Here is a 26,563-nt window from a genome sequence, read left to right on the forward strand (position 1 = left end):
TTTTTCTTTTAATTATTTTGCAGGTATTTAGGAGCCCTATGGCACCTTTTGCCTTGTTTATGATCCTTTTCTTTTCTAGTCATATTACAACATTAACTTGGAATCTTGGTGGGCAAGTAGTCTTGCATTATTTATTCACAGTGGACCTACCTGTTTGGCTTCACCGTGCAACAATTAGGACTTTTGCCATTGTTCCAGCCCTTTACTGTGCAATGAATTCTGGTGCCGAGGGAATGTATCAATTGCTTATTTTTGCTCAAGTACTGCTAGCCATGCTACTTCCATGTTCTGTGATTCCCCTTTTTCAGGTGGCCTCATCAAGTTCAATAATGGGTGCTCTCAGAATCTCTCAATTTGTGGAGTTTTTAGCTTTGATGACATTTTTTGGTATGCTTGATTTAGAAATTGTCTTTGTTGTGGAAGTGGTATTTGGAAACAGTGACTGGGTGGGTAGTTTGAGATGGAAATGGGAAGTAATATTGCATTCTCATATGTTGTTGTTCTCGCCATTGCCTCTGTGTCACTTTGTATGATGCTTTGGCTAGCAACAACACCATTAAAGTCTGCACGTGTCAACCCAGATGCACAAATGTGGAAGTGGGATCTACATTATTCTCGACCTGAGTTATCCATGGAGGGAGAGGAAATGGGTTTAGTTAAGACTACTTACCATGGAGAGGAGACTGCAGCTGAAGAGCCAGCATTTGAGAAATCTTTGGAGAGTCGATCAGATGGTTCAGCTATGGAACTTGATGTTGATTTGCCTGAAATGATTATGGATTCTGATCAGGAACCTCATGCTACTCCCATTGAGGAGAAATGTACTACTGCAGTTCTTAACCAGTCAATGAGCCGGTCCCATTGAGGAGAAATGATTATGTACTACTGTAGTTCTTAATTCAGAAAAGATGGCATTTTTTAAGAGATACAACTACTAGCACCCAATGAGCCGGTCCCATCCTCAACCAGTCATCATTGTAGATAAATCTTAGTTAGATGTTTAGATAGCTTTAGAGTCACCTTCGACCTCCAGTTGCCTTAAATTAAGATGTTTAGCTAGCTTTAGACCAGAATAGCAGAAATTTCAGCTGTAAGGGAGTCTTCTAACCTATTGGGGTTGCATAGAGAACTACAGAGAGAGAACTGCAATCTTAATTAGATACTCAGATTCTATGTACCTGTGACAAGAATTAAAAACAGGGGTTATATTCTGACCAAAAATTAAAAACATATACACAGATAAATCTACCCAATCGGCTACTAGATAAATATACCCAATCATCTTCTTTGATCACGTGGACCAAAGCTTCAAATAGCATCACTTCTTATCCCGGATAAATCTACCCATTTGGTTCCCTCTTCTGACCCCAGATAAATCTACAGTAAAACAAGGAATTAAGTCAACACTTTAGAAGAACCAATCGGTTCCCTCTTCTTCTTCTTCTTCTTCTTCTTCTTTGGTAATAGCTCCATCGTCTTCTTTGATCTTGGTAGAAAAGGGTTCTAAAATCGAACCAAAAGAATAGGTAGTCTTGTTGGAAGTCATAGTGGAAAAAAATGCACACCACTGTAAATCGATCAAACCAGCAGTTATCTGATGATCAAATAACCAAAAAAAAAAAAATCTCTGAGAAAACCCCTGCACCTAACAAATAGCATCACTTCAGAATAACAAAGAAACAAAAAAAAAATCCTTTGTCACAGCACTGTAACGTGAATCTCAGAGAAAACCCCTGTACCTAACAAATAGCATGACTTCAGAATAACAAAAAAAAAAAAAACACTCCATCACAACGCTGTAGCGTGAATCTCAGAGAAAACCCCTATACCTAACAACTCTCATTTTACCCTTGTGCATGTCCTAACAAATCTCATAAAATGAGAAGGCTAGAACAGAGATTGGCGCAAGTAGTGAAGAAGATGAAATGGAGCTTCTCCTTTGCTCGCTAAAACAGACTGTCCTACCAAATCTCGTCTACACAAGGAGAATGGAGCTTCTCCTTGCTGAAAATAGTGAAGAAGATGAAATGGGTCAGTCATTGCAGAGACTGGCACAACAATGGTTAAAACATTCTTATCTACCAAGATATACAAGAAAATAGAGGAAATGTCTTGCCAAAGCAAGAGGAGTGTAGATCTGGTCTTCCTTTGCTTGAAATCACCAAAGAAGTCACCGGAGATATGACCATTGGGATGCTTGGTTGAAGGAAGAAGGAGACTCACGAGTTCAGGCCTGACAAAGCCCGATAACTTTTCTCAGGCACGTCTCACGTTTTTCCTTTCTCATTGGGTCACACCATTTTGGTAGAATCCCATTTACCTATTTTTGGGATCTTGTTTCTCACTTTTTTCTCATCCTATACAAATGTATCCCGGAGCCTAACAAAACATGAAAGTGAAGTTCATCATTCACCAATTTGCGCACCCTGATCAACGTCATCGTTAGCTCTCCGAATGCAAATATTGATGAATTTTGGGCTTTTGGTAAAAACCATGACACTGGCTCGCGTCAAGATATACAAGGGGGGTTAAATTAGGGAAAAAAGCATTGAAAGAAGAAGCAATAATTGTATCCGGCCGCCTGAGAGCTGAGAGGCAACAAAAACACGCAATATTTACTTATCTGCTTTATCAGAGTCGTCATGTCATGTCGTTGGCCCTTGACTTTGAGCCACAACTACAACTCTACAAGTCAGTTTCGTTTATGCCAATTAATTAACTCTATTGGCTGAAAATCCTATATGTATGAAGTAGTAACAACCTGATTGGCTTATATAATTCTTGATGAATAAATGAAGAAGGATGGAATTTCATGAATCGTCATCTTTCTTGGATTAATTGAATCCCTCACAATGTATCTCATCTCTATAATTGCTGCACAGGAGGTGATCGCCTACAGATTACAGACATGCACATGAATGGGCTCTACCCTCTACTCTACGCACTTTAATTTCATCAGGCTCCTGCAGGTTGGGGTCGATCCTAAACATCCCTTACGTACTTTCGGCAAAAGCTCTCTCTCTCTCCCTCCTTTTGATGATCACTGATGTGTTTGCAACTTTTACACATCTGTTTTATTAAAATGAGGATGGGATCCAACTCTACCCATAAAAATATAAAATAATAGTACTGACTTACTCCTACAGATACAGATCTGTACTTGTAATTAATTTCTTTTCCTCTTAAACCTGGCAAGTGGCAACTGCTAGTCTGGCATATCTCTAGAAACCACATATATATATATATATATATATACTTGATGATAATTCTGTATTACCTTTCAACTAATTCCATAAGTTGGAATAAGATGTGGTGGGTTTTCTCTTCTCCAAAGTCTGCTCTACTTTACATGTTCTTCACCAACTTCAATTCAGGCCTGATCGACCTTGCAGGATTAAGATGACATGCGCTAGCTGCCACTGGTTGTCAAAATTCCTTTTCTATATTAAATCCCTTGAATCTTCCAAACTCGACATGTGTATGCATTCCAATGAGTGTATTGTTATTCTTGATGAGGCCCATTCGTGTATTAATCTAATCTCGAACCATCACGTCTCGGGTCAAACCCGATAGTTGTCTCCCAAGTCCCAATTGAATTACAACTTCCTTGATGAGTGTGGCACCTCCTCTATAAATAGGTAAAACACTTATAAAAAAAGCTATGCTCACTACAACACTCTCTCAGCTTCTACCTCGTCCTTTTGCTTTCCTTGTTGATTTGGCCTGATGCCTCTTCGTTCATTTACTAACTTGAGTATCGAAGAATTCTCCCTAGAGCTGAGCTAGAGCTAGAGACACAACTCGGGGCTCCCTGCCTTTCTCGTATCTCAATTCATCTATCCTCTCTCTATGGCAGCTTCCTTTCCTATCTCATCATCTGTTGCATGATTTTGGATTACAACACTGACACCGTCTATAGAAACCAAACAAAAAAATCCTAACAACCAATGCATTCCAAGACTCACACCATGCAACAAGGATTCACAAAACCTATCACACTCATAACATGTCTCCACAGTTTGTAAAACCAACCACAACTTAAAACCCACAATAAGAGAACCGTCCCGTCATGTAGGAACTATTCTAGAACCTCTAGCTTTAGGCCAAAGGCTTCTTTGCCCTATTAACTTGTGGTGGTAGAGCGCTCCAATAGCAAGGTTGGAACCTAGAGCCCATGACTAATAGAACAGTCACCTTAGCGGTCGAGGCGCCCCAAAAAAACCAGCATCTTCGGTCTTCAAGGGAAGCGACCAAGCCCATCGTCCAGATGCCCAAAACAAGCAACAACACCAGTAGCCACAAGGCGATGCTCAGGGCCCATTCAATTGGAGACCAACCAATAAGAACCCCCTTGTGATGACCTTCAAGACCAAGACCAACTTGGTGGTGGCAGACGAGCATAGCCACTTCCAAAATTGGGTTGGAAATCAAACCTCGACTAGGAGGAGCTCAAGAACATGTAAGCTCAGCTTTCAATTTCAACGACTGAGGAAAGAAGTTAGTTGTAACTCAACCTCGAACAACAGTTATTGAAGGTCCCTCCTTTTATTGCACACACTTGAGATGAGCCCTCCTCTCCATCCTGTCCAATTTCAAGATGATACTGCATACGGTGGTACAGGAGACCCCATGGATCATTTGGAAAATTTTAGGGCCCTCATGCTCCTCCACGGCTACAATGAGTTGATCTCATCACCTGTATGTTCTTTCAAGTGACATTCATAGACACACCTCAACAATGGTTTTATGAATTACTGCCTAAGTCAATTGTGTTGTAGGACTAGTTTGCCAATATATTCATGAACCAGTACTTCAGCAGTAATAAGAAGTTTACACGGACCTCAGCGTTGTTGATGCATGGCAGTTTGGTACAAGTGGGATGACCTCAATCATATCGAACTCCAAAGGTCCTAGGTGATAACCACCACACCCCCTAAAAGTCCAATCGCAGCAAACCCTTCCTCAGGTGGTTAGACAAACTCAAATCCAATTGGGGAGATAAAAACAACTACTTTAGGTTCCACTGATGTCATGGGCATGACAGTAAGGATTGTTGAGATTTCAAGAACGAGATTGAATGAACCGGTTTTGGAGTGGACCCCGTTCAGTCCAAAATTAATTTGGACTGACCAATAAGATATATTGGATTGGACCAATCTGATCCATAATATGTATTAGATTGGATTAGACTTGGTCCGTCCATAACAAAATTATATTGGATTGGGTTGGATTAAGTCAATATCTGATCCATTGATATAAGATAAGAATATATGTGTCAATGGGCCGGGTTTGGATTGAAACCAATCTAAATCAAAATGAATTTGAACAAATTGAATGGTCCAGACATTAAATTGGACCGGTCCAAAACATTCATTGGATTGGACCTGGCCCATTTATGATGGACTCACATTGGACTGGATCGGATTGGACCAAATCCAGTTCAATTGACACCCCGGTTGGAGGCTACATCTCGCATGAGCGATCTAAAGGAGACAAACACTAGGAGTGGGAACCTAAGCCGGATAAACCAGCCGATAGTGATAGTCATAGTCGTCATCTCGAGGGGTAGACCTTAGAAGCCTCAACTAGCAAAAGTAAGAAATGAGGTGTTCTTGCCCAAGTTTCAGTTCTAGAATGGTTGGCCACATTAGTTGATAGGTAATTAGAGTACTTTGATACATTCATTATAGCCTTAACCTACCAGGTAAGTCTAATTAGCTTTACCCTAAGTGGCCCTAACAATAATTCCATAATAGATGGTTATTTTTTACAAGTGTCTTTTGCATCCCTAGGTCCGGTTTGGACCTCCATGGGACTTTTAGGTTTTCTCATTTCACCCCATTAACCAATATAGTTAGTATAATCTGATTGATAAATATGTGATTTATATGATATTTTAAGTTGGATGACTATAGCACTCTAGCTATTTTATTTTGGTTTGTGATGGAGGGAGGAAACTATACGCTCTTCTATAAGGACTTCACCTCGCAGTTGGTTAAGTAGGCAGTAGACTTATTACCTTGGCTCAGTTTGGAAGGAGTATAAAGAATGTAAAACCTTGTATTTATTTTATAATATAGATAGTGATGAATTAATGATGGGGTATTTTTATGGCAAGCACAGCGAATGTGCATTTCTCTTATTTTGAAGATCTAGCAATAAAATAAATCCAACTAATAGATGACCGACAAATCTGAAGTGGTAGAAAGAGAGAGAGAGAGGGGAATGACCATTGATCACAACTGCTCTAGTTTTGTTTTTGAATGGGAAAGATGGTGAATAATAACTCCCTGAAAGTCTTGTTTGAGAGTTGACACATGCAACATATTTGCTCATTAATGGGATAAGTGGTGTACTGGGGTTTTGTTGGGACAATTGTTGGGAGTAGGACTCAAATTAAGAAACCAACCTTTTAGGGAAGGACTCATCTTTGGTAGTTTGCCTTCATTCAAAGCTTCTGTCGGGTAGTGACACTCAACCCCCTAAGCTTTGCTTTGAGACAAGACCACCCCCCTTGAACTTATGGAATATTCCATTAGCATTTTTTAGAACCCCGAACTTATGTTTTTGCCCTTTCACCAACTTAACTTTACTAAAATCCTAACTTTCATGTGTTTCTCTCAACATTCTTTCCTATAAAGTTAACGTATCTTGAGAATGATTACTTATTCATTTTGATATTTGTTGCTATGAATGCATAGAATCTCAAATAGACAATTTATTAGTTTTACTTTCATTGCCAATCCTTGTAATAGGTCAGGGATAGGGGCAAAGTGTTTGAATCTAGAAGCTGGAGGGGTCTTTATCCTAAGAAGGCCCTATTTAATTTTACTTCTTTTAAGTACTTATTTCAATAAGTGTTTAAGCTTAAAAGAAGTGCTGGGACCACACATTAAATGGAAAGTAAACACTTATTCTTGTTTGGAAAATAAGTCAAGAATAAGTGCTTATTTTAAAAAGAAGAACTAAAAAAAAAGTAACTTGGAAGTAGTTTTTTTAAGCACTTGTTCTCCATTCATATCCAACAAGTGCTTATTCGAAATTGGTGGGACGGTTCAGTGCCTGAATATTATTTTTTATAATATTCAAAATGCCCCCACGATGGAGAAAACCCTTCTCCTTCTCCATTCGCACAAACCTAGACAAGCGGCATTGACACCTAGCTTCAGCACAACCGACGACCACCAAAATGGCAAAAAATTGATCAATGATCAATTCATTTTTCACTTTCAATAATTCTTCTTGGTTCTAGACTCGATTATTTCTGGTTTTTGGAGGGATTTAATGCTTGGAATGTTGTTGGCAGTTTTTTCTCAAATTTGGTTTTAAGGACCAAGAACTCACCATAGAGTTGCCCATGACCAAAGGTAAGGCATGCCAATCGTATAACTTCAACCATTTTTGGTATATTATTATTCATCATATTTGGTATATTATTAATATTACATTATTATTGTTGTTGTTGCTGTTGTTATTATTATTATTGTTGTTGTTGTTGTTCTTATTATTAACTTTTTCTATTAATGCCACGTGTGAGTCCACGTGGCACTCAATGTGTGTTACACATGGATTCTCATGTGTCTCAACGTGGTGATGTAGCAAGTTTATTTCAAATATATAATATAATATGTGAAAACCATTGTTTATATGTGTATGTGAAATAAGGACTAAAAATGTCATTTATGCTAAAATAATTACTTGTTGGGAAAGTGGTTCACCAAACATCCCCACCCTAATAAGTAATTAAAATAATTATAAGTGGTTTGGTTTTGGCAAATGGGCCACCAAACAACATTAAATACTTGTTCAATTAAATACTTAGAATAAGCACTTGTTGTACAAGTACTTATTTCTCAAACCACTTAATCACCAAACATAGCCTAAATTGTAAATATCATAGTTTGTGGTCTCATGAATAAACATATCATATTTAACATATGAGAGCACATGAATATTTTTTTAACAATGTTACAACTACAAGGCCATAAGTTAATAATTTTTTATTTTATCAAACTTGTATCTTAAGTTTTCAAATTGGTAAATCTTTTAATATTAAAATAATTATAAACAATAAATTATTCAAAAATATTAAGTTTTTAACATAAAATTTTGATGGATTTATGGAAATGATAGATCATCCATAGATCCACGTTATAATTATTCTCCATCATCACATTATGTTAAAAATATAATTTCTCTTTTTATGTAATTTTATTTATTTTCCAAATTTTCATTAAAATAATCTTATAGCTAATTATAACTTCTAAGGGAGAAGATTCCAATTATCTTATCCAACAATCCATGATGCATTGATATATATAACTTTTAAGTGAATATGTAATTAATAATTTTTTGTTATTAAAATAATTATTTTTATATTTTTATTCAAAAAATACAAAAAATCAAAAAATAATTTTAACTTTTAATGGGTCTATGGATATGATATATTATCTATAGATACACAATAAAATCACTTTTTATTATTAGACCATTCCAAAAATAAAATTTTTATTGTTTTATATTTTCTCGAAGACCATACCATACATGTATTTACTTATAGCACCAAAATACATTGGATTTTCAACACAAAAAAGAAAAGAATATATCAATGTATATTCAATTGTTCAAGTAAAAAAAGCCACAAAAGAATATAAATAATATGAAGAAATTGAAAAATTGAAAAAACCATAAATATTTTGCATCTTTTGCCCGAGGCATGGCATGTTTAGGTTTAAAATTGTTGAATTTGATCAATTTTTTTTTTCTTTATTTCTTTCCTTTTTTTTTTGCAAATATAATGATCTAGAGTGAATTTGAAACATTGGGAGTGAAAGAAAGAGGGTCAGAAACCTTCTTTAGTTGTTTTCTGTGCTCCTATTTTTCTTGTACCTATCAATTGATACAACCCGATACAAACAACCTATACAACATATTGATACGCATCTAATATGTATTGGATGATAATGTGGGTTGTACATATGCGGAATTTCAACAGAGAAGTACGGATAGGTCCAATGCAGATTTTTGATTTCCACTGTAAAGCTATAAACATTTAAAATATCAAAAATTCCCACTCTACATAGCAATGTCCACCATGAATTAACATCAATTCCAAGCTGGCACCCACCTCAAGTATACTTTGAGCCTAAAACTTTTGACCCTGGGCTGAACCGTAATTCTCCCAAATTTTAAACCTTGGTGGCAGGCAGTATTGAACAAGCGTGGCCTCAACGCCAGGTATAGTAGGACCTAATTGGATTGGATTGAAACCCTAACCAATGGCCAGAAAATGACTCAACAGTATTACCGCTTACGTACTGAGTTTGACTCTTTTGTATTCTTTAAATTAAGAAATAAGATGGCTAAAATACACACACAACTTTTGAGAGGAAGAAAACAGCAATTCTCATGGCACAACGCACAACTTCCATCATCCTTCACGAAGGTCCCTTTCTAGACAAAGAGTGTTTAGAAAGTGAGCGAGTCCAAGTAAATTATGTGTTTACTTTAGTGCCCTCATTCAGGGCCTTTATCCAATTCTCTCATCATCCCTAAGTATATTTAGGCTTACGTGATAATGATGCTTACCCCTTTGGTCATGGATGGGATTTGTCAAACCTTACTTAAATCTTACCAAAAAGTGTCTGGATCTGTTACTCGTACAGTATGTCCTGGCTGTATATTTGGAATATTTATTGTACTGAAGATATTCTAAATACACGAGAAAGATATAATTATAAGGTTGATGTGAAAAAGTGTAATTCCCAGGGTAGGGAAACCTTTACAAATTACCTTTTCCTTCAAACCAAACTAACCTTAGTGTCATGTCCAACTTGTACTTGTACCATTACTCAATCTTTTACTGCCTTGGTGCCAATAATTTCTTTTGTTTTTACGTTCAATTACTCACATCCATCTCATCATACTTCTCAAATCTGGATTTATCCAAATAGCGTACGTACCCATACAAATAATTTTCTACATCTATTTTCCTCTTTCCTACCGACTCTTCCTAGCTTTTGCAACCCATAATGATTCAGCCAGTTGGACTATTAATTATTCAACTTTTTCTTATCCGCATAAGAAAACGGGAGTTCATTTTACTCCAAAATGTACCATCCAGAATCTGATTGATTTTGGAAATGAGTCCATGTGAACACAAGGCAAACAACACGAGGAAGAGTGGAAGAGTAATTAATATTACCAATCATATAGAACAGATGTTTGTATTAATTTGTTTATGGGTTCAATTATATGAATGATTACACGTAAATCAGCAATTGAGCTGAACTACTTCTTCTTTCCTTTTTATTTTGTTGCGTTGGTGATAACTAAGTAATAATAATTACTATGCTCAGCTCAGTTCATAATATTCCTTCTTTTAGGCCCGTGTTCTTCCATTATTCCCATAATGATTCAGCTCAGATCTAATTTTAATGCTGGTTAGGAAAACGGCCATGAAAAAAAGGGTTATCCGAATTCCGAATGAATTGAATAACTAGACATGGAATGGAAGAAAAAGGTTTAAATCAAACCGAAGAAGCAGCAATTAACCTCATGTCCAGAAATAGTAGAACAGGTCAAATCATTATCCAAGAAAAACACAAGAAAGGTAATAATAGGGTTTAATAATAATCCCAAGTTGAGCTCATAGAGTAGAGAGACAAGGTGAGAAAAGGTTTGGAAACAGGGCCCACAATCCTCTTCCGACCTTGTGTGCCAATTGCCTTTTGCCTTGTACAAGAATCCACCTCAAGCGTTAATTTTAGTTTCTCTTTCCTTCTTCGATCAACTCTTCTCTGAAAATGATCACTCTCTTCTGTTTCTTATTCAATGAAACCAAAATTAAATAAAAAGAATTTCCTCCTTTTTCGTTGTTAATTTCCCCAAGATTTTCTTATACAGCTAGCTCTCCATGGTCAGCTTTTCTCCATGTCAGGTTCCAGCCATTTGCATCGGACCCATCTCCCCTTTTGACCCATTTCTTCTCCATACCTTCTCAAATATAGGGTTTTTATGGGGTTTATGAACCCTTGGATTTAACAGGTGCACAACAGCTTCACCCGATCCCTTCCAATTCCATTACGTTTATGCGGATACTACTTTCTGGCTTTTCACAATTACGCTCCCTTTTCCTTCTATTGTTACGAAATTTGGAATCAAGGCATTCTAGGGTTTCTTGCTCTTTGATAAGTCTCGGTGCTAACTGGGTGCACTGCCCGTCGCTTGATCTCCTTCAATTAGATCAAGCCGAGAATCTGCTTTCCGGGATTTTTGAATTAGGTTCTATTTTGTTTGAATTTCATGGCTTATGCGACGATTCCCGGTACCGGTTCGGGATCAGTATCAAGTTCGAATTCCGGGTTTCAGTTTTTGAATTCCCCTTTTGGAGATACCACCTATACCAAGGTCTTTGTTGGCGGATTGGCATGGGAGACGCAAAGCGAGACCATGCGTCGTTACTTCGAGCAGTTCGGAGAGATTCTCGAAGCAGTCGTGATCACTGACAAGAATACAGGCAGATCGAAAGGCTACGGTTTTGTGAGTATTTCTTGTTTTGCTTCGCTAATCTCCTGCAAATTGATATCACAAAAAGATAAAGATGCATAAACTTCCAAAGGGGCAGATATGATCAAATGTAAACATTATTTTCTTGGCCTTAGGTAACTAGAAGTTCGGTGGGAAAAGGATTTGTAAGTATAGTTCTGATACTTAACCAAGAAGTTAAATAAATTTCGTATTTAAAAATAAGGGCGTGAACTTATTTCTGATTAAGGTCACCAGGCCTTAATCGAGTAATGACTTTTCCAAATGAAACCAAAAAGAAATATTTCTCCATTTCACTGTAATTTCTGACATTGGCGAAGAGCTGAATGATCCTATATTTTGGTGCTATTCTTTTATATTGACCTAAGAGATGACTTTTGTTTTTCTTTGGGTTGTTTTGTATGGAGGATTTAGGTAACTTTCCGTGATCCAGAATCTGCAAGGAGGGCCTGTGCTGATCCAAGCCCAGTTATTGATGGTAGGAGGGCAAATTGTAATTTGGCTTCACTTGGGCGGCCTAGGCCATTTTTGCCTTACGGTATGAGTCTATGACTATCTTACTTTGTTCCTTTTGTTTATTTGAACATACATTTGATATGTAGTGATTGCATTATTTCTCCTTTCCTCAATTTTATTTTCACAAAATTCCTTGATCATCCACATAAAGTCATCTTCTAAGAAATGCCAACACTGCTTTATAAAATTAAAATTAAACCTATCTGGCCCCGGAACTTTATCTCCATTAATCCTCTTCAAGGTCTCCTTAAGTTCACCCACTTCAACCTCCCTCTCTAGCCACTCAACTGCTCTCACTCAGTTTTATTTTTTTTCAACATCTCCTGAAGACATCCAATACCATTGCCTCCCTGAATAAAGCCTCTTGTAAAAGTTCCCCACTATCCTTTGAAAGTTTTTTTTCCTTTATGCTAATCTTAGACCCTGCAGCAAAGCCATCAGTTCAGCTTTCAAAGAGTTTCTCATTCCAATAGGCCCTAAATACAATGCTAGTATCCTGCTTTGAGAGTCCCTAAATACACCTCCTATTCTTGCCATACCCAAATTTCCAAAAGAGTTTCCATCAAAAGTTCAGTTTTACTCTGTTGCCTTTTGGAGGTTTCACTACTAATAGATGGGAGAGAGTTTCACTACTATCCTTGCATAAAAAAGCACATATGAGGAGAAAGGCAAAAGTTAGGCCTTCTTCTATGCAATGTATCACAAGTATTAATCTTTCCAAGGAAAATTTCCTAGTAGAAAGCTTGAATCTTAGGTGGAATAGGCTTGCTCCAAATCTCTTTCACTGGGAAGTCAAATCCTGAAGAAATAGGCAGGGTAAAGTTTCTGAAAAAAGAGAAACAAGTGAAAAGACCTTCAGGAGAGGCTAACCAAGTCCTAGTGTCCTCCATGTTTTGATCCAAGATTACTTCCAAAAGACAAATCAAGTGAATAATTTACCCCTTGGGGAGGTGGTGTTCCCAATCTAAAAACAGTTTTACCTTTATGGTTCGTTTGGTTTCCGAGAAAGGATGAGATGAGAAATGATGGGATGAGAAAGATTGGGATGGGAACTGGGAAGGAATATATTTTTTTTCTCAGTTTTGCATCCCATATTTGTTTCCCGAGAAACGATATGCTCAAGATTCATTTTCCTGCGTTTGTTTTCTGAGAAAATTTACCAATTTTGCATCATGATGTTTTCAATTGCTTGGCATTGTTCACACCAACACATGCAATAACATGATATGTTTGCTGACATGGACATGTGTTTTGCCATGTGTCATACAAGTAATATGGTACGTATTCCATCCATTGCCACGTGACAATCAAATTTGACAAAACAGTTCTTGGGAAATGGGTTAAACAATCTTCTCTTCATTTCAGACAATATAATATAATCATGGCTACTAGGCTGGCCACGAGGCAACTAATTATCAAAATGAATCTTACAAACAACATCGTTTCAACCTAATATATTAGAACTGAACTCATCAAGATAAAGGAAGACGGCCCAAGACATCCTGTCATGTATCACAAAAAAAAAAACCCTAGGAAAATGGCCGAACATGCAACATTCACAAGAAATTGCAAGTTATCCTGTTATTTATCACGTAAATGGCCATAGATAGATTAATATTTATCAAAAACAAAATGGAGATAAATAGAATAATATTTATCAAAAACAAAATGGAGATAAATAGAATAATATTTATCAAAAACAACCATCACAAAATATCTATAGAACCATCACCAAACGGCATATGATACACTGTTATTTATCAGAAACAATCATCCCAGAAATTGGGCCATGTCTACCCTGTTATTTATCAACAACAATCATCCCAAAATGGTCTGTAGATGCCCTTCTATTAATCACAGAAATCATCACAAAAGTTGTCCTTAAACACACTAATATTCAGAGTAAACGATCATAACCAATAATCTGTCGAAGACAAGCTGTTATTCATAAAAAAAAAGCAAAAAAAAAACACAAAGCAATGGCCATGTATACCCTGTTATCCATCACATACAAACTTCATACAAAAAGGCTGAAGATACTATCTATTTATCATAAACAATGTTCAAAAAATAGACCACATATACACGTCATTTGTCACAAAAAATTGGTCCTATTTATCATGAAAATTATTCCTATTACCCATTGCAAAAAATGGCCAAATAAAACAAAATAATAACATACAATAAATCCCAAAAAAATGATATAGATAAATTGATCTTACAATTGAATCGCATGCCTTTGGAAAAATTGAACAAAATCAAACAAATATCTTAACCTTACGGTAGATCTATAGATTAAACGCACATTCATCGTTTTCTATAAGTAGGATCTCTTACTTTGGTGCAATTTAGCAACAATATTTGAACCCTACAAGTAAAAAATCGCAGAAAATTGTTAGTTCTAAAAACTTACAGAAAAAGAGACCCTCATTTTGTCTTTCCCCAAATTAGTGTTCCTTGTGTAAGGCCGAAAATGAGAACTGTGTCCGTTTGCTGATCTCCCATTCCTTTGCTATAGCTATATGGAGGTGGAGCCTTTGTCTATTTGGAGGTAGGTGGTCTCTGCCTTCTGATTTAAGCTTGTTATTCAACCCATCTGTCTTTGTTTAGCACACTAGAAGAGGTAAGGTCATGTGGAAATGTGTCAGGGCAGCCACTCTGTGGACTCTTTGGGAGGAAAGGAATGCAAGAATTTTTTTAGAGAAGGAAAGAGGGTTAGATGAAATGAAGGATTGCATCCTGACAAGAGCAATCTTTTGGCTGAAAACTGTGGATATCTTTGATGACTTCTCCTTTGATGATTTGTGGAGAAATTGGCTAGTAATAGCCAACACTTCAACAAAGAATGATAGAATTCTGTCACAATGGGTTCCGCCTTTGGAAGGTGTCATTAAGCTGAACTTTGATGGAAGCAGCCAAGGCAATCCCGGGCCTTCAGGTATAGGGGGTATCCTGAGAAATAAGGATAGCAACATAATTTCCCTATTCTCAGGACCGGTGGGAGTGGGGGATTCCACAAGGATAGAAATACTTGCTGCAGTACAAGGAATTCAGATCGCCAACCAGCTTGGGGTGGAGCATCTCCTAGTTGGAGGGGACTCTCAGGTGGTAACCAGGTGGCTCCTAAACTTGAATACCACCATTTTGGGGTTACAAAGATCTCATCAAAAAAGTAAAGTAGTTAACCATCAATATGAGAGTTGAGGTAAAATGGGTTAGTAGGTCTGCTAATTCTTTGGCTGATGCTCTAGCCAAACAGGGGGTTTCTAGGGAAGATCTTTTTTGTGCTTCTATGTAAGTTGTTATTAATTCGGAAATCTGTACTTAACCAGCCCAGAGAGGTTGCAACTCGTACCTTTCCAGGAGGACTTTGTACTATTTTTATTGCTGATTTATAAAATCATTTCAATTATAAAAAAAAATTGTTAGTTCTACAAGATACAAGTGTAGATCTATAAAAAAAAAATCAAGCTAAACTGCCAAAAAGAATGACTTCTAGCTGGTGAACGACCATTTCTTCCCACTGGCACAAGGAGACCGACGACTTCAGAAAATGGTATGAAAATAGTCGTCGGTCGTCGGTGGTCATGTTTATGGTCGTACCTTAGCCAGAGATCGACAGGAACAATGCTTGCAACTCGACTGTTGTAGAAATAGGTAGGCGGTGAGGGTCGGCTACACAAGGTTGAGAGGAAGAATCCGATATTTTTTCTCATAGTTTTCTTTTCTCATCAGGGTTGCATCATTTCAGCGCAACCCCACTTTATTGCTTTTGGGAACCTGCATCCCATGGTTTCCCTTCCCATCCATTCGAACAAATGCTAGAAAAAGGGGGTATAATGGGAATATTTTCATTCCCATAGCAAGAAACAAAAACACCATTAATATTTGAAAGGGCATAAAGCTCGGGGAACTATGTTTTGAGTGGTGTTTCCCCTAGCCAAAGGTCCTCCCAAAACCGAATTTTGTCACCCCATCCCCCACATCAAAGCGGATGGAATTGAGAAAAGTTGGGTATACCTCATGAGTTCCTTTCCAAGGAGAAGTTGAGGTTGAATGGGAGGATAGCTTTGCATCCCAACCATTTTCTTTCCAGCCCATGAATGCTTTCAATTACCTTGTGCCATAGCTTGCCTCTTTCAAAGGGAAATTTCCACAACCATTTGCCTAGTGCTAGTAGTTCAATATTTCAAAGAACAATGTTCCCTGTCCTCAGACCCCCTTTTTTCTTAGGTTTGGTAACCTGTTTCCATTTGACTACATGATCCTTCTTTTCCTCTCCCGGTTCCCATGGGAAATCCCTCATATATTTCTCTAATTGCCTTGTGATCCTAGTTGGGATACGAAAGGTGGAAAGGAAGTAAATAGGAAGATTTTCCAATGTTGCTCTAATCAAAGTTATTTTGCCTCCCTGAAAGGATGTAATTCCTTTTCGATAAGGCTAACTTTTTTGCAAATCTTCTTGACCACTGGCTTCCAAAAAGCATCTAATCAAATGACAACTGAACTATTGAACCATAAATTAAATTAGTAAATAATCAAATGACAACTGATCTATTGAACCATGTCAATAGATCACTATCACCAAAACAAGTTAAACTCCCTCATGTCAATATAAGGGGACATAATTAGTTACTTGTCCCCACTAAAATGTTCATATGTATATGGCCTGCCTGGTTGGTTTCATTATATTGCTCTACGCAAGATAAACATTTTTTTGTGTTTTTGTTTTAAGAAAGTTTTCTGAATTAGTTTCGGGGCCCAGTTTTCTTGAGATCCCAACAAACACAACAATTGAAATTGGTGAATGCTCCATAGATTTCTTGTTAGATATCCTAGCTTTTGACCCTGGACCCTATAATCCAAGTATGTAATCTTGATTCCTTTGTAGAATAGTGATAGTCGTTCTCTACATTTTCTAAATTGATGATGCGTTGCATAGACCCTATAATCCAAGTATGTGTTGCATGGACTAATGGATGATGAGTCCAACATGCACAGATTCATGAAGACACTTCTATATAACATTTATTTTTTATCTCCAAGTTTATTTGACATAAATGAACAGCTAATGTACAAGATGGATTCCATTTTTCTTTTCAAATGTCACTTATTAAGAGAGGCAACATTTTTGCAGATATATAATATTAGAATTAAAAAATATGAACTATTTTAATAGTATATACTTTTTTATAGGCATGTCTGTGAGTGCATGTTTGCTCACCTTGCTGAGTCAGACTCCTAGACACAAGTTGGATTCTGACTCCTTTGTGTTGTGTCCGTGCAATACTGATACAAGGCCCACTTAGGAAATCTGAAGCCAAAGACCAGACTGATTTGATGAGTCCTGTACTGCCTATCTACTTTTTTTCCTTGATTATTCACCGTTTATTGTTTCCATCCAAAATAATGTAGTAATCTAATTCAGTAGGGTTGGGTGAATAACGAGATCCGTAGCTAGAGTATTTATCACAGAGAGAGAGAGAGATTCCCTGATTGAGAGAATGCCAATGGACTCTTGTTCTCTCCTTTGTTCTCAAGATGGCCTAAGAAAAGAGGGAAGGTCATGTGGAGAAACATTAGGGCAGCAGTGTGTTCGTCCATATGGGGAGAGAGAAACTCACGAATTTTTTCAGACAAGGAAAGAACCATGGAAAACTTAATTGAACTGATACACTAAAGGGTAGCTCACTGGCTGAAATCTATGGAGCTATTCTCAGATTTTTCCATGGATGACATATTGAGAAAGTGGAAAGAAAAAGCTACCTCTGCCCAATGTAAGAGGACCTCTAGACCTTCTTGGTCCCCCCCTCCTGGATTCATAAAACTGAATTTTGATGGCAGTAGCTTAAGGAATCCTGGGCCTTCTGGGATCGAGGGAGTGTTCAGGAATGAGGCTGGGATTATTAATACTATTTTCTCAGGCCCAACTGGAGAGGGTGACTCTCTTAGGGCTGAGATTCTAGCAGTTCTGAAAGGAATCCAAAGAGCAAGGTAATTAAACATACAATGCCTGGTCAGTGAAGAGGACTCGGAGATGGTGATTAGGTGGCTGAAGGAAGACAATAATGGTTTGTGGAGCTACAGAAATGAAAAGAAAAAATTTAAATGGCTGAGTAGGGATATTGAGGTGAAGTACAGTTGGGTGAAGAGAAGCGCTAACTCAATGGCTGATGGGTTAGCCAAGCAAGGGGCGCTTAAGGAATCTATGTTTTGGGCTAATTTTTAGCTTTCTTCTTAGTTCCTTGTTGTGGGGGAGTTAAGATAGTTTACTTCCCCTTTCTTGTACTTAAAGTTTCACAAATATTATTATTTAATAAAGCATCTTGTTACTGATAAAAAAAAGGAATGCCAATAGACTGTCATCCTATTAGTACTTAGACTCTTCCTTCTTTCTATGTCTGTTACAAGTCAGCTTAATTTGTGCCAGGATTGTTGATTTTGCGGTTCAAGCCATGAGAAAATTAGACCATCATGACATGTATTCTATTTCCATTTTCTTTATCTTCTTATATGTCCTTTTTGTATGGATTGGATTCTAGTAACAAAAGAATGATTTGCAGATTTCACTCTGTGATACTTATGCAGTGTGCTATTTTCTTTCTTTTCATTTAGGGCGTCTGAGATCAGTAACCCCTTACTTTGGAAGTGCACAGACCTCCCGAGGGGCTTATGTTGGAAGCCCCAGTTACCACCAGCCAGTTTCTTACAGCTACCAACAAGGATTTGCTTATTCTCCATATGGGTGAGTTGTCCTTCCTCAAGTAGATGGTCTCGTTTAATGATCTAAAATTCACCAACTGACTTGGAGCCTACCTGAGCCACCTTTGTTTGGCTGGGTCTCAAGTAATGGGTATCAAGTCCTATTTCTAAATTTGTAAGGAGCTGTCCAATGCAGTGGTTCTCATTGTCTTTTTCTAGCATGTCATCTCACTTGGACAGACCAGCCAGTTTTGTGTAAAATTTAACCTGGCCTGTTTTGTCATTAATTATTATATGGAGCCATGGGGAAGCAATCCATGAATGATGTACTTGAAATCTTGAAGGACCAGTTCGTTTCTTTCTGAGTATGACATGCACACACATATAATATGACATTGTATGAGATTCTCATTCTCTAGGTGCAGTCTTTGGTATGTTATATTACTACTTTTACACATATGTTGACTATTATACAAATGGAGTTATAGCCCTATAATCATTACTTGTGAGACATTCTTATTCATCTAAGCTTTCACCCACCAAACCGGCTCTTGGATTTGATTACCATTACAAAGTTATTGATCATTGATGATTATCCAATTTAGCTCTTGGATTGGCCATGCCCAATTATTAAGAGAAAAGGCCCATCTAGCAGGTATCTGGTGGTTAGGATCGCCTGGCAAAACATAGTTATCAGCTACATAGTACAGGAGATGGTATATTGATTAAATGAGAGCGACTTGAAAGCTAATACACATACTTTTTTCTTATAATATTTGTTTAAGTTTCACAGATATGCCTCAACCAAATAGGTAAATAATTATGCTCAAAAAACCATTAAAAGATCTCATCACCTAATATTCTTGCGGACGCGGTGTTTTTCTTTTTGTGTAGGTATACGACATATGGACCCGAATACATCTACCCACAGGTTGAGAACTATGGAATTACTACCATCATTTAGAATCACTATTAGAAGGGAAAGAAACAGGACTGACTTTAACTTTTGCATGTATTCTTATTTTTCTTTGTTTATAGGGGGGATACAATCCCTATGTTGGTCAGCAGTACCTTCAGATATATGGTGTACCAGACACAGTTAACACAGCTATCTACCCAGTTGGGCAATTGGGTCAGCCTCTTCCTGGCGGTCATGGATACACCACTGTTCAAGGGTATACGATGCCAGGTCCTCACATTGTGCAATTTAGTGGACCGAATGTCAATGGAGTAACCACAACACCTATCTCTACAATTCAAGCACCATATCCTACAGGTAGAACTTTTTCTTCGTTTCCATTAACCAAGCAACAACAGTGCATGGGTACATCCAAGCCCAGTATATCTTATATAGGGACAACTTTGTATAATTATGATCTTTTATGAATCAGAGGTAATAATATACTCAGTTTGGGTTCTCTCCCTTCAAGAGTTCGAGCAATTCAGTTTTTTAGATTTTACAGAGAATTTCTGGGATGTTCTTGAGATTCAAGCCTGCAATATGCATCAGTTTAATCTTGTATGAAGTGGTTCTGTTTGTTTGATTCTAGATGGGTACTATGGAAGTCTGATTGTAATGGGGTGTCATCTTGACAAGTGACAACCAGCAACCTGTATCTGTTTTTTATTTTAATAAAATTTTCTATCTCATCTTTCTAAAAAAATATATATACTCAGCTCATGCTTTTTGATTAACCCTTGATCTGTGGGCCAACCTTGTATTCAAAAGTTGGCAATTGGACCACATGGATAGGGGTTTATCCAGCAGGAGCACTTGCAGATGATTAGCAGTTGAAGAGGACTCCTTTCTTTTTGGATAATGTATTATGGGCATTAGAGAATATAAGTTTGGATAATATTGATAATTCATGCAAATGAAATGGTGTATTAGAGAATATAAGTTTGGATAATATTGATAAAAAAAATTAGTTTGGAAAATGTATTATGGGCAAATCTGTATAAATAGTGATGAAAACAGAAGGCCACAAAAAGCATCCTTTTTCCAATCTGGTACATCTGAAGTTGCTGATCAACCATGCTTCTTGTGCTGTTAGGTGTAGCAGCGCAAGTTCCAGCACAGCCACAGTTCATAGTTCCTGCTCATTCTCCTCAGTTCACGCAGGGGAGTGGTTCAGACCAAGCAGCAGGTTGAGGGGCTGATCGAGATGAGTACATCTGAGGTATAATATTTTGTCCATCTATCCTTTCTAAGTTGTGTCAGTGGTATTAATTTTCATTGGAGAGGGTCACCCATGCTATTTTCAGGTATCCTTAGATTGCAGCAGGACTAAGAGCAGCAGTACTGCTACTTGAGTGGCGGGCTTCATATCTAGCCTTGCAAGTTATCATCTTTGCATTCTAAAGGTAAAATATGATCCCTTGAAAGTGGATTTACAGCTAAAGCTTGATTGATTTGGTTATGTGTGTGTGTGTATAACTGGGTCATTTAATGTGCTTCTCTAAACAACATAGACATCTTTTTTTTTTTTTTGATCAGCAACAGAAAGGATTTTATTAAATCAGGAAAGAAACATTACAATTCTTGGGTAGCCTCGGCTACCCCCAAACAACTTAACCAAAAACAAAACAGAACTTTTACTTGTTGACAATTACAATTGAGCCAAAAAACACTGCTCTCATTTAGCCCCTTGCTTTGCTAAACGATCAGCTTATGCTGTTAGCCCTTGGAGCCCATTGAGAACCTTCTGAGTTTTTTTTTTTTTTTTTTTCATTTCTGAAAAACCATGGGGCTTTTTCCTCTTGTTTCTGCCAGCTGATGTTTACTTTTGAATCTCCTTCAATGATCAGCTTCCTTACCCCTATCTCCATAGTTTTTTGCACCCCAAAAACTACTGCATTCATTTCATCTGTTGTGGAGTCCCCTACCCCAAGAAGTCCTGAATACAGACCCAAATTTACTCCTTTCTCATTCCTTTAGCACTCCTATTCCAGATGGACCCAGATTACCATAACTACTGCCATCAAAGTTCAGCTTAAGAAACCCAGACATAGGTGGATCCCAAACCCTGAAAAGTCTCTTCTTTAGAGAGGATGAAGCTGCAACTATCCCTCACTTTCTTATTACATCATCAAAGGTAAAGTCCAAGAATAAATTCAATGGCTTCACCCAATGTGAAGAATCATATTCCATTAAATCGGAGATTGGTTACAGGAGAATCCCCTTAGAGGCATGAGTTGCTGCCTCTCCATACAGAAAACACATAAACTACATCAAAGAGTACATGGCTGTTAAAAACACAAATTACAGTAAGACATCAGCAAATGCATTAGCTGATCTCCCAACCCACTGTACTGTTACAGACATATTCCTTGTCAGCCGTTGAATTTCCTTAGCTCTTTTTTGTAGTCCCGCGTGTCCTCCGGATTATTTAACCAGTTCACCACTGTCTTAGAGTCCCCTTCAACCAGAAGCTGCTCCACACCCATTTCTTTTGCAAGAATTATTCCTTGTATTGCAGCTAACAGCTCTGCCTAAATAGAGTTCCCAACACCTAAAGGACCAGAGTATAGTAAGACAGCCTCTCCAGCCTCATTCCTCAGTACACCCCCAACCTAGAGGGACCTGAGTTGCCCTGGCTAGTCCCATCAAGATTCATAGGTTTCTTTCCTCCCAAATTGTCAATAATACAACTGCCCTTGTGCATCTCCATAATAATCCCCCCCTATTCTTTGGCCACCTGAAAGTATAAGAATCAAAAACCCTGTCCAAACAGGTTGGGAGTATTCCACCTGCAACCAAAATGAGAGAAAAAGCAATCTCAAATGCAGCAAGCAAGGGGATAGGAAATTAGAATAAGATAAGCAGTTCTACCATTAGATTTACACAAAGTACACCAGTTTTGAGAAAGGTACCAACCGGGTCTCTTCTTTTGCAATAAGTCACAAGTACTGATAGAACCATGGAAAACCTCCCAACAAAAAGCACCCACCTTGGGGGTGATAGGTCGACACCAAATTTCTTTGATTAGGAAAGGTATAAGAGCTTGGGTAAGAACCAACAAAACTTTAAAGAAAGAAGCACAACTGAAAGCTTCGGAGGGATGACTAGTCCAAAGATAACCATCTCCTTTTTACTAATATTAAGGAAAATCCCATCAAGGACTTGTAAAATGTTCTTCCTATAATCTACTTTTATTACCCGAGTTGAGAACAAACCTCATGTGATTGACATGACAATTGAGAAATGAACTCAGAAGATTTAAATGGTTTTCAATGGACATGTTAACAGACTTTCCCCACCCACAGAACTTCCTAGAATATAATTTAATTACCTGAGTTGAGAACAAACCTTGTGTTATTAACATGGCAGTTGAGAAATGAACTCAGAAGATTTAAATGGTTTTCAAAGGACATGTCAATTTGAGGAGATGGGTGAGGAGAACTGTCAACAGCTTGACATATAGATTAGCTAAGCAAGGGATGCAAAGAACACATCTATTTTGGGCTCATCTGTAATTTTGGTTTGGGTCAGCTTTCAAAACTAGGTTTTTTCACAACTTTTTGTTGTAACCAATTTTTTCTTTTAATCAGTGAAATCTTTTCTGTGTTGCTGATCAAAAAAAAAAAATCTGGTGTGATTAAGGAAGAGTGGAAGAATCTTACAAATAGCTTTTCAAGGAGAAGCACTAGAAATCTTGTTAAAAACTCCAACGTCCCAACCATTCTCAGAGAGCCCATGAATGCTAGCCACCACCTTATGCCACATTTTGTCTATTTCTCGCGGGAATCTCCAAAGCCATTTACCTAACAGTGTCAGATTCTTTTCTTTCATTCTTCCTAGTCCCAAACCACCAAATTCCTTTCTTCTCCTCACCACTTCCCACCTGACTAGATGGTTCTCTTCCTCCCTTGGTTCCCACAAAAAATCCCTCATAATTTTCTCAATCCTTTTTACAACGGCTTGGGGCATACAAAACATTGAGAGGAAATAAACCAGAAGGTTTGCTAAAGTGGATTTAATAAGTGTTATTCTACCCCCCCCCCCCCCCAGTGATATATAATTCCTCTTCCACACTACTAATTTCTTTTCAAACCTCTCCGCAACCAAATTCCAGAAAGTCAAATTTCTAGGTTTGCACCAAGAGGAAGTCCTAAATATTTTAAAGGCCAATCACTTAACATGCACCCTAATTCCCTTGCCCACCAACCTTAACAAAAAGAGGGGTACACAAGAGGGTGTAAAAAGACCCGTGCTTGTCATCCCAAGGATTTTAGACCTTAATTTTTGTTGTCAAATTTTGGAGCTTTCTATAGAACCTAACCCCTTCCCAATTAGCCTCTGGAACATCTTCCCCCCACCAATCTCTAATTTTCTGCACAAATTCCAGGGAAGTAAGCCATACATTTTCAAACCTAAAAGGGGTCAGCCCTCCTCCATCTAGCCAGTCACAATTTCTGTAAGCTCCAAATTCTCTGTCAGACGATTGAATCTCCTCATACTGGTGGTTACTTCTTCCACATCAAATTCCTCTTCCTATATGAATTTGGCTGGCCCATTAACTCCTCCAAACATTCCACTGAATCCTCCTTCCAAAGGGTGACAATACCCTCAGAAGTACCCTAAGATGGAACCTGACCCCAACCAATGCCTCTCCCTCCCCAAATGCTCCTTATCCAACTTTTATCAATTTCCTGTATGTTTTGACTCCTGGGTCAGCAACAAATCTGGCTTTTTTATCAAAAAAAAAAATCTGGCTTTTCCCTCCTAACCACTTCCCTAATAGTCCTACACTTACTTGAACCACCCAAACCTCTCACATTCCAGCTAATTATTTTCATTTCACCTCCAAAAACTAAAACCCCTTTGTCCTTTAGACGCTTTCTACCTATTTCCTTTCCTTCTATCACCAACTCCCTTGCTCTTGTCCCAACTGTCCTCAAAAGAACAGATCTAAATTCAAGTACATGGGGCTTATATGCACAGAATTACTAACACAATGATGGCTGACTTAAAGCAGACCCCCAAAACCAGACATCAATAATAATAAAAAAGAAGTCCAAAAACCAGAAAATAAACTGGGTACCAGCTCAACTGCCTGGCCTAGTGGAGGGATCCTGTGGCCAACCCTTTTGATAAAAAAAAAAAAAAATCCTGTGGCCAACCCTGACCATCAATCAGACAGAAGAACTACTTTATTGGCCACATGTTCAACCTCACTGTCCATGTCACTCCTATACTTGACCTTGTATTGGGCCCAATTGAACCAAGTTGTTGTATGGAAGGTCCCTAGGTGGTTTAATGAGTCTCACTGATTGAATCAATATATGCAAACAGACAGAATTTCCATATTTTGGTGCCTTTTTTGCTAATCAATGAATAAACCATCATTAAAATCTCCAAGCCTGTACAGTTCTTTTGTGCTGTCAACGGGTCAGGTCTGGTCGAGTGATGGGTGACCCTGACGCAACTGAATAAGCAAATGTGCAGAACCAGTTCCAAACTAGATTCTTATGGTCTGTAATTGGGACCATCAGGTCTCACCCAATAAGACTCACATCTATACTTTTAACCCATAAATTGACACATTTGGGCATCGTAATATGATAATATTACAAGTATATCATGAAAATAGGTATTAGACTGGGGGTATCTTTGTAATATGGCAATATACATATAACTATGTATGTCTAATTATATATAGCCAGTTTAGGTCTTAATCGGTTCAAAACAACCAAAACCAAACCCAGCCGAATTATAATTGGGACGCAAAATACAGATCAAGACCCCATAATTTGGTTGTTAATTCGGGTTTCTTTGGGTCTACCCGATCCATTGACAGCTTGACATTTCTTATAGACTGGGACATTGAACCAAGCTACTATCAGGTTTTCTTTAGGGAAAAAGCTGTCATCGCTTTTATGTGGTTTAATATCTTAGTCTGTTTTTATCCATTTAATGCCTGACTAGACAGTAACTTTGTGTTATGGCAGGTCATCCATAGTCAAGGTCACCAGAGATCCCACAGTTCGATGTTGAGTCGCTCCTACTGCTAGAACAACGAACAGTGGGGAGTGTGGATTGTTCTTCCGTTACATTAGTTTCTAAACCCTCAATATCCTGCCGGAGTTTGAGGTCAAGGGCAGAGTTTTAATGGATGCTGGAATTGGTTTCTGGCAGCCATGTAGGAACCAACGGTGTATTTGACATGTAGAATCAAAATATGATTCTTTCATCGTCTAAACCCAGTCAGGATATATCGAGTCCTAAATGGTTGTGTATGGTGGTTGTGCATCGTGTTCAATATCAAGAGTGCATAAAACTTTGTGTTGGAGGAATATGTTCTGTAATTAGTCTTCCATTGTCGGCAATTATGTTATTTCGAGTCCAGGAAGGACTTTGAAAACTCCAAGAATTAACAAAGGAAAATAGTCTTTTGAGTGTATATTTTCTCGCTAGTGATGATTTTCTTTCCTCTCCCATTTGCTTAGTGAATCAAATTACCTTAAAGCAAAAATCATGCAAACAAGCTGAGAATAACATCCAGCCGTACATTGGAACATCTGCCCATTGAATTTAACATATAAGTACGGGAGATATTTCTGGTGCCTGCTGGTTTATGAGCTCGTAGGGTGCTTGTATGAGGTTTTTGCTTTCAGGAGATCTGAGCTCAGAAAGAAAAGGACAATGCTACAACTTTCTAAGCGTTTTTTTCCACTTAAAGGGACTGGAAACGTCTTATTTAGATAGGATTGGAATGGTTGGCCCTTGGGAACCTGGGAGAAGTGATTTGCATGTGATCAGATGGATCTTGAAGAAAATTGGGATCTCCTGAAAAAA

At 37.9% G+C, this 26,563-nt stretch overlaps 1 protein-coding gene across 2 annotated transcripts; it reads left to right on the top strand.

The window, feature by feature from the left end:
• The first annotated feature begins 10,651 nt into the window (after positions 1 to 10,651).
• On the top strand, positions 10,652 to 26,181 carry LOC104603822 (uncharacterized). 2 transcript variants are annotated; one of them, XM_088888468.1, is made up of 8 exons: positions 10,652 to 11,541; positions 11,962 to 12,085; positions 18,652 to 18,808; positions 19,660 to 19,696; positions 19,804 to 20,041; positions 20,820 to 20,945; positions 21,031 to 21,129; positions 25,717 to 26,181. In XM_088888468.1, the coding sequence occupies exons 1-6, from the start codon at positions 11,305 to 11,307 to the stop codon at positions 20,915 to 20,917; spliced, it is 891 nt and encodes a 296-aa protein (XP_088744594.1). In that variant the 5' UTR covers positions 10,652 to 11,304; the 3' UTR covers positions 20,918 to 20,945; positions 21,031 to 21,129; positions 25,717 to 26,181. The 2 variants fall into 2 exon arrangements, with proteins under 2 accessions (XP_088744594.1, XP_010266283.1); XM_010267981.3 differs by having other exon boundaries at positions 10,656 to 11,541; positions 18,679 to 18,808.
• The last annotated feature ends 382 nt before the right edge of the window (positions 26,182 to 26,563 follow it).

This window comes from Nelumbo nucifera, chromosome 5 (genome assembly GCF_055504915.1).
Source record: "Nelumbo nucifera cultivar China Antique chromosome 5, China Antique-T2T, whole genome shotgun sequence".
Lineage (NCBI taxonomy): Eukaryota > Viridiplantae > Streptophyta > Magnoliopsida > Proteales > Nelumbonaceae > Nelumbo > Nelumbo nucifera.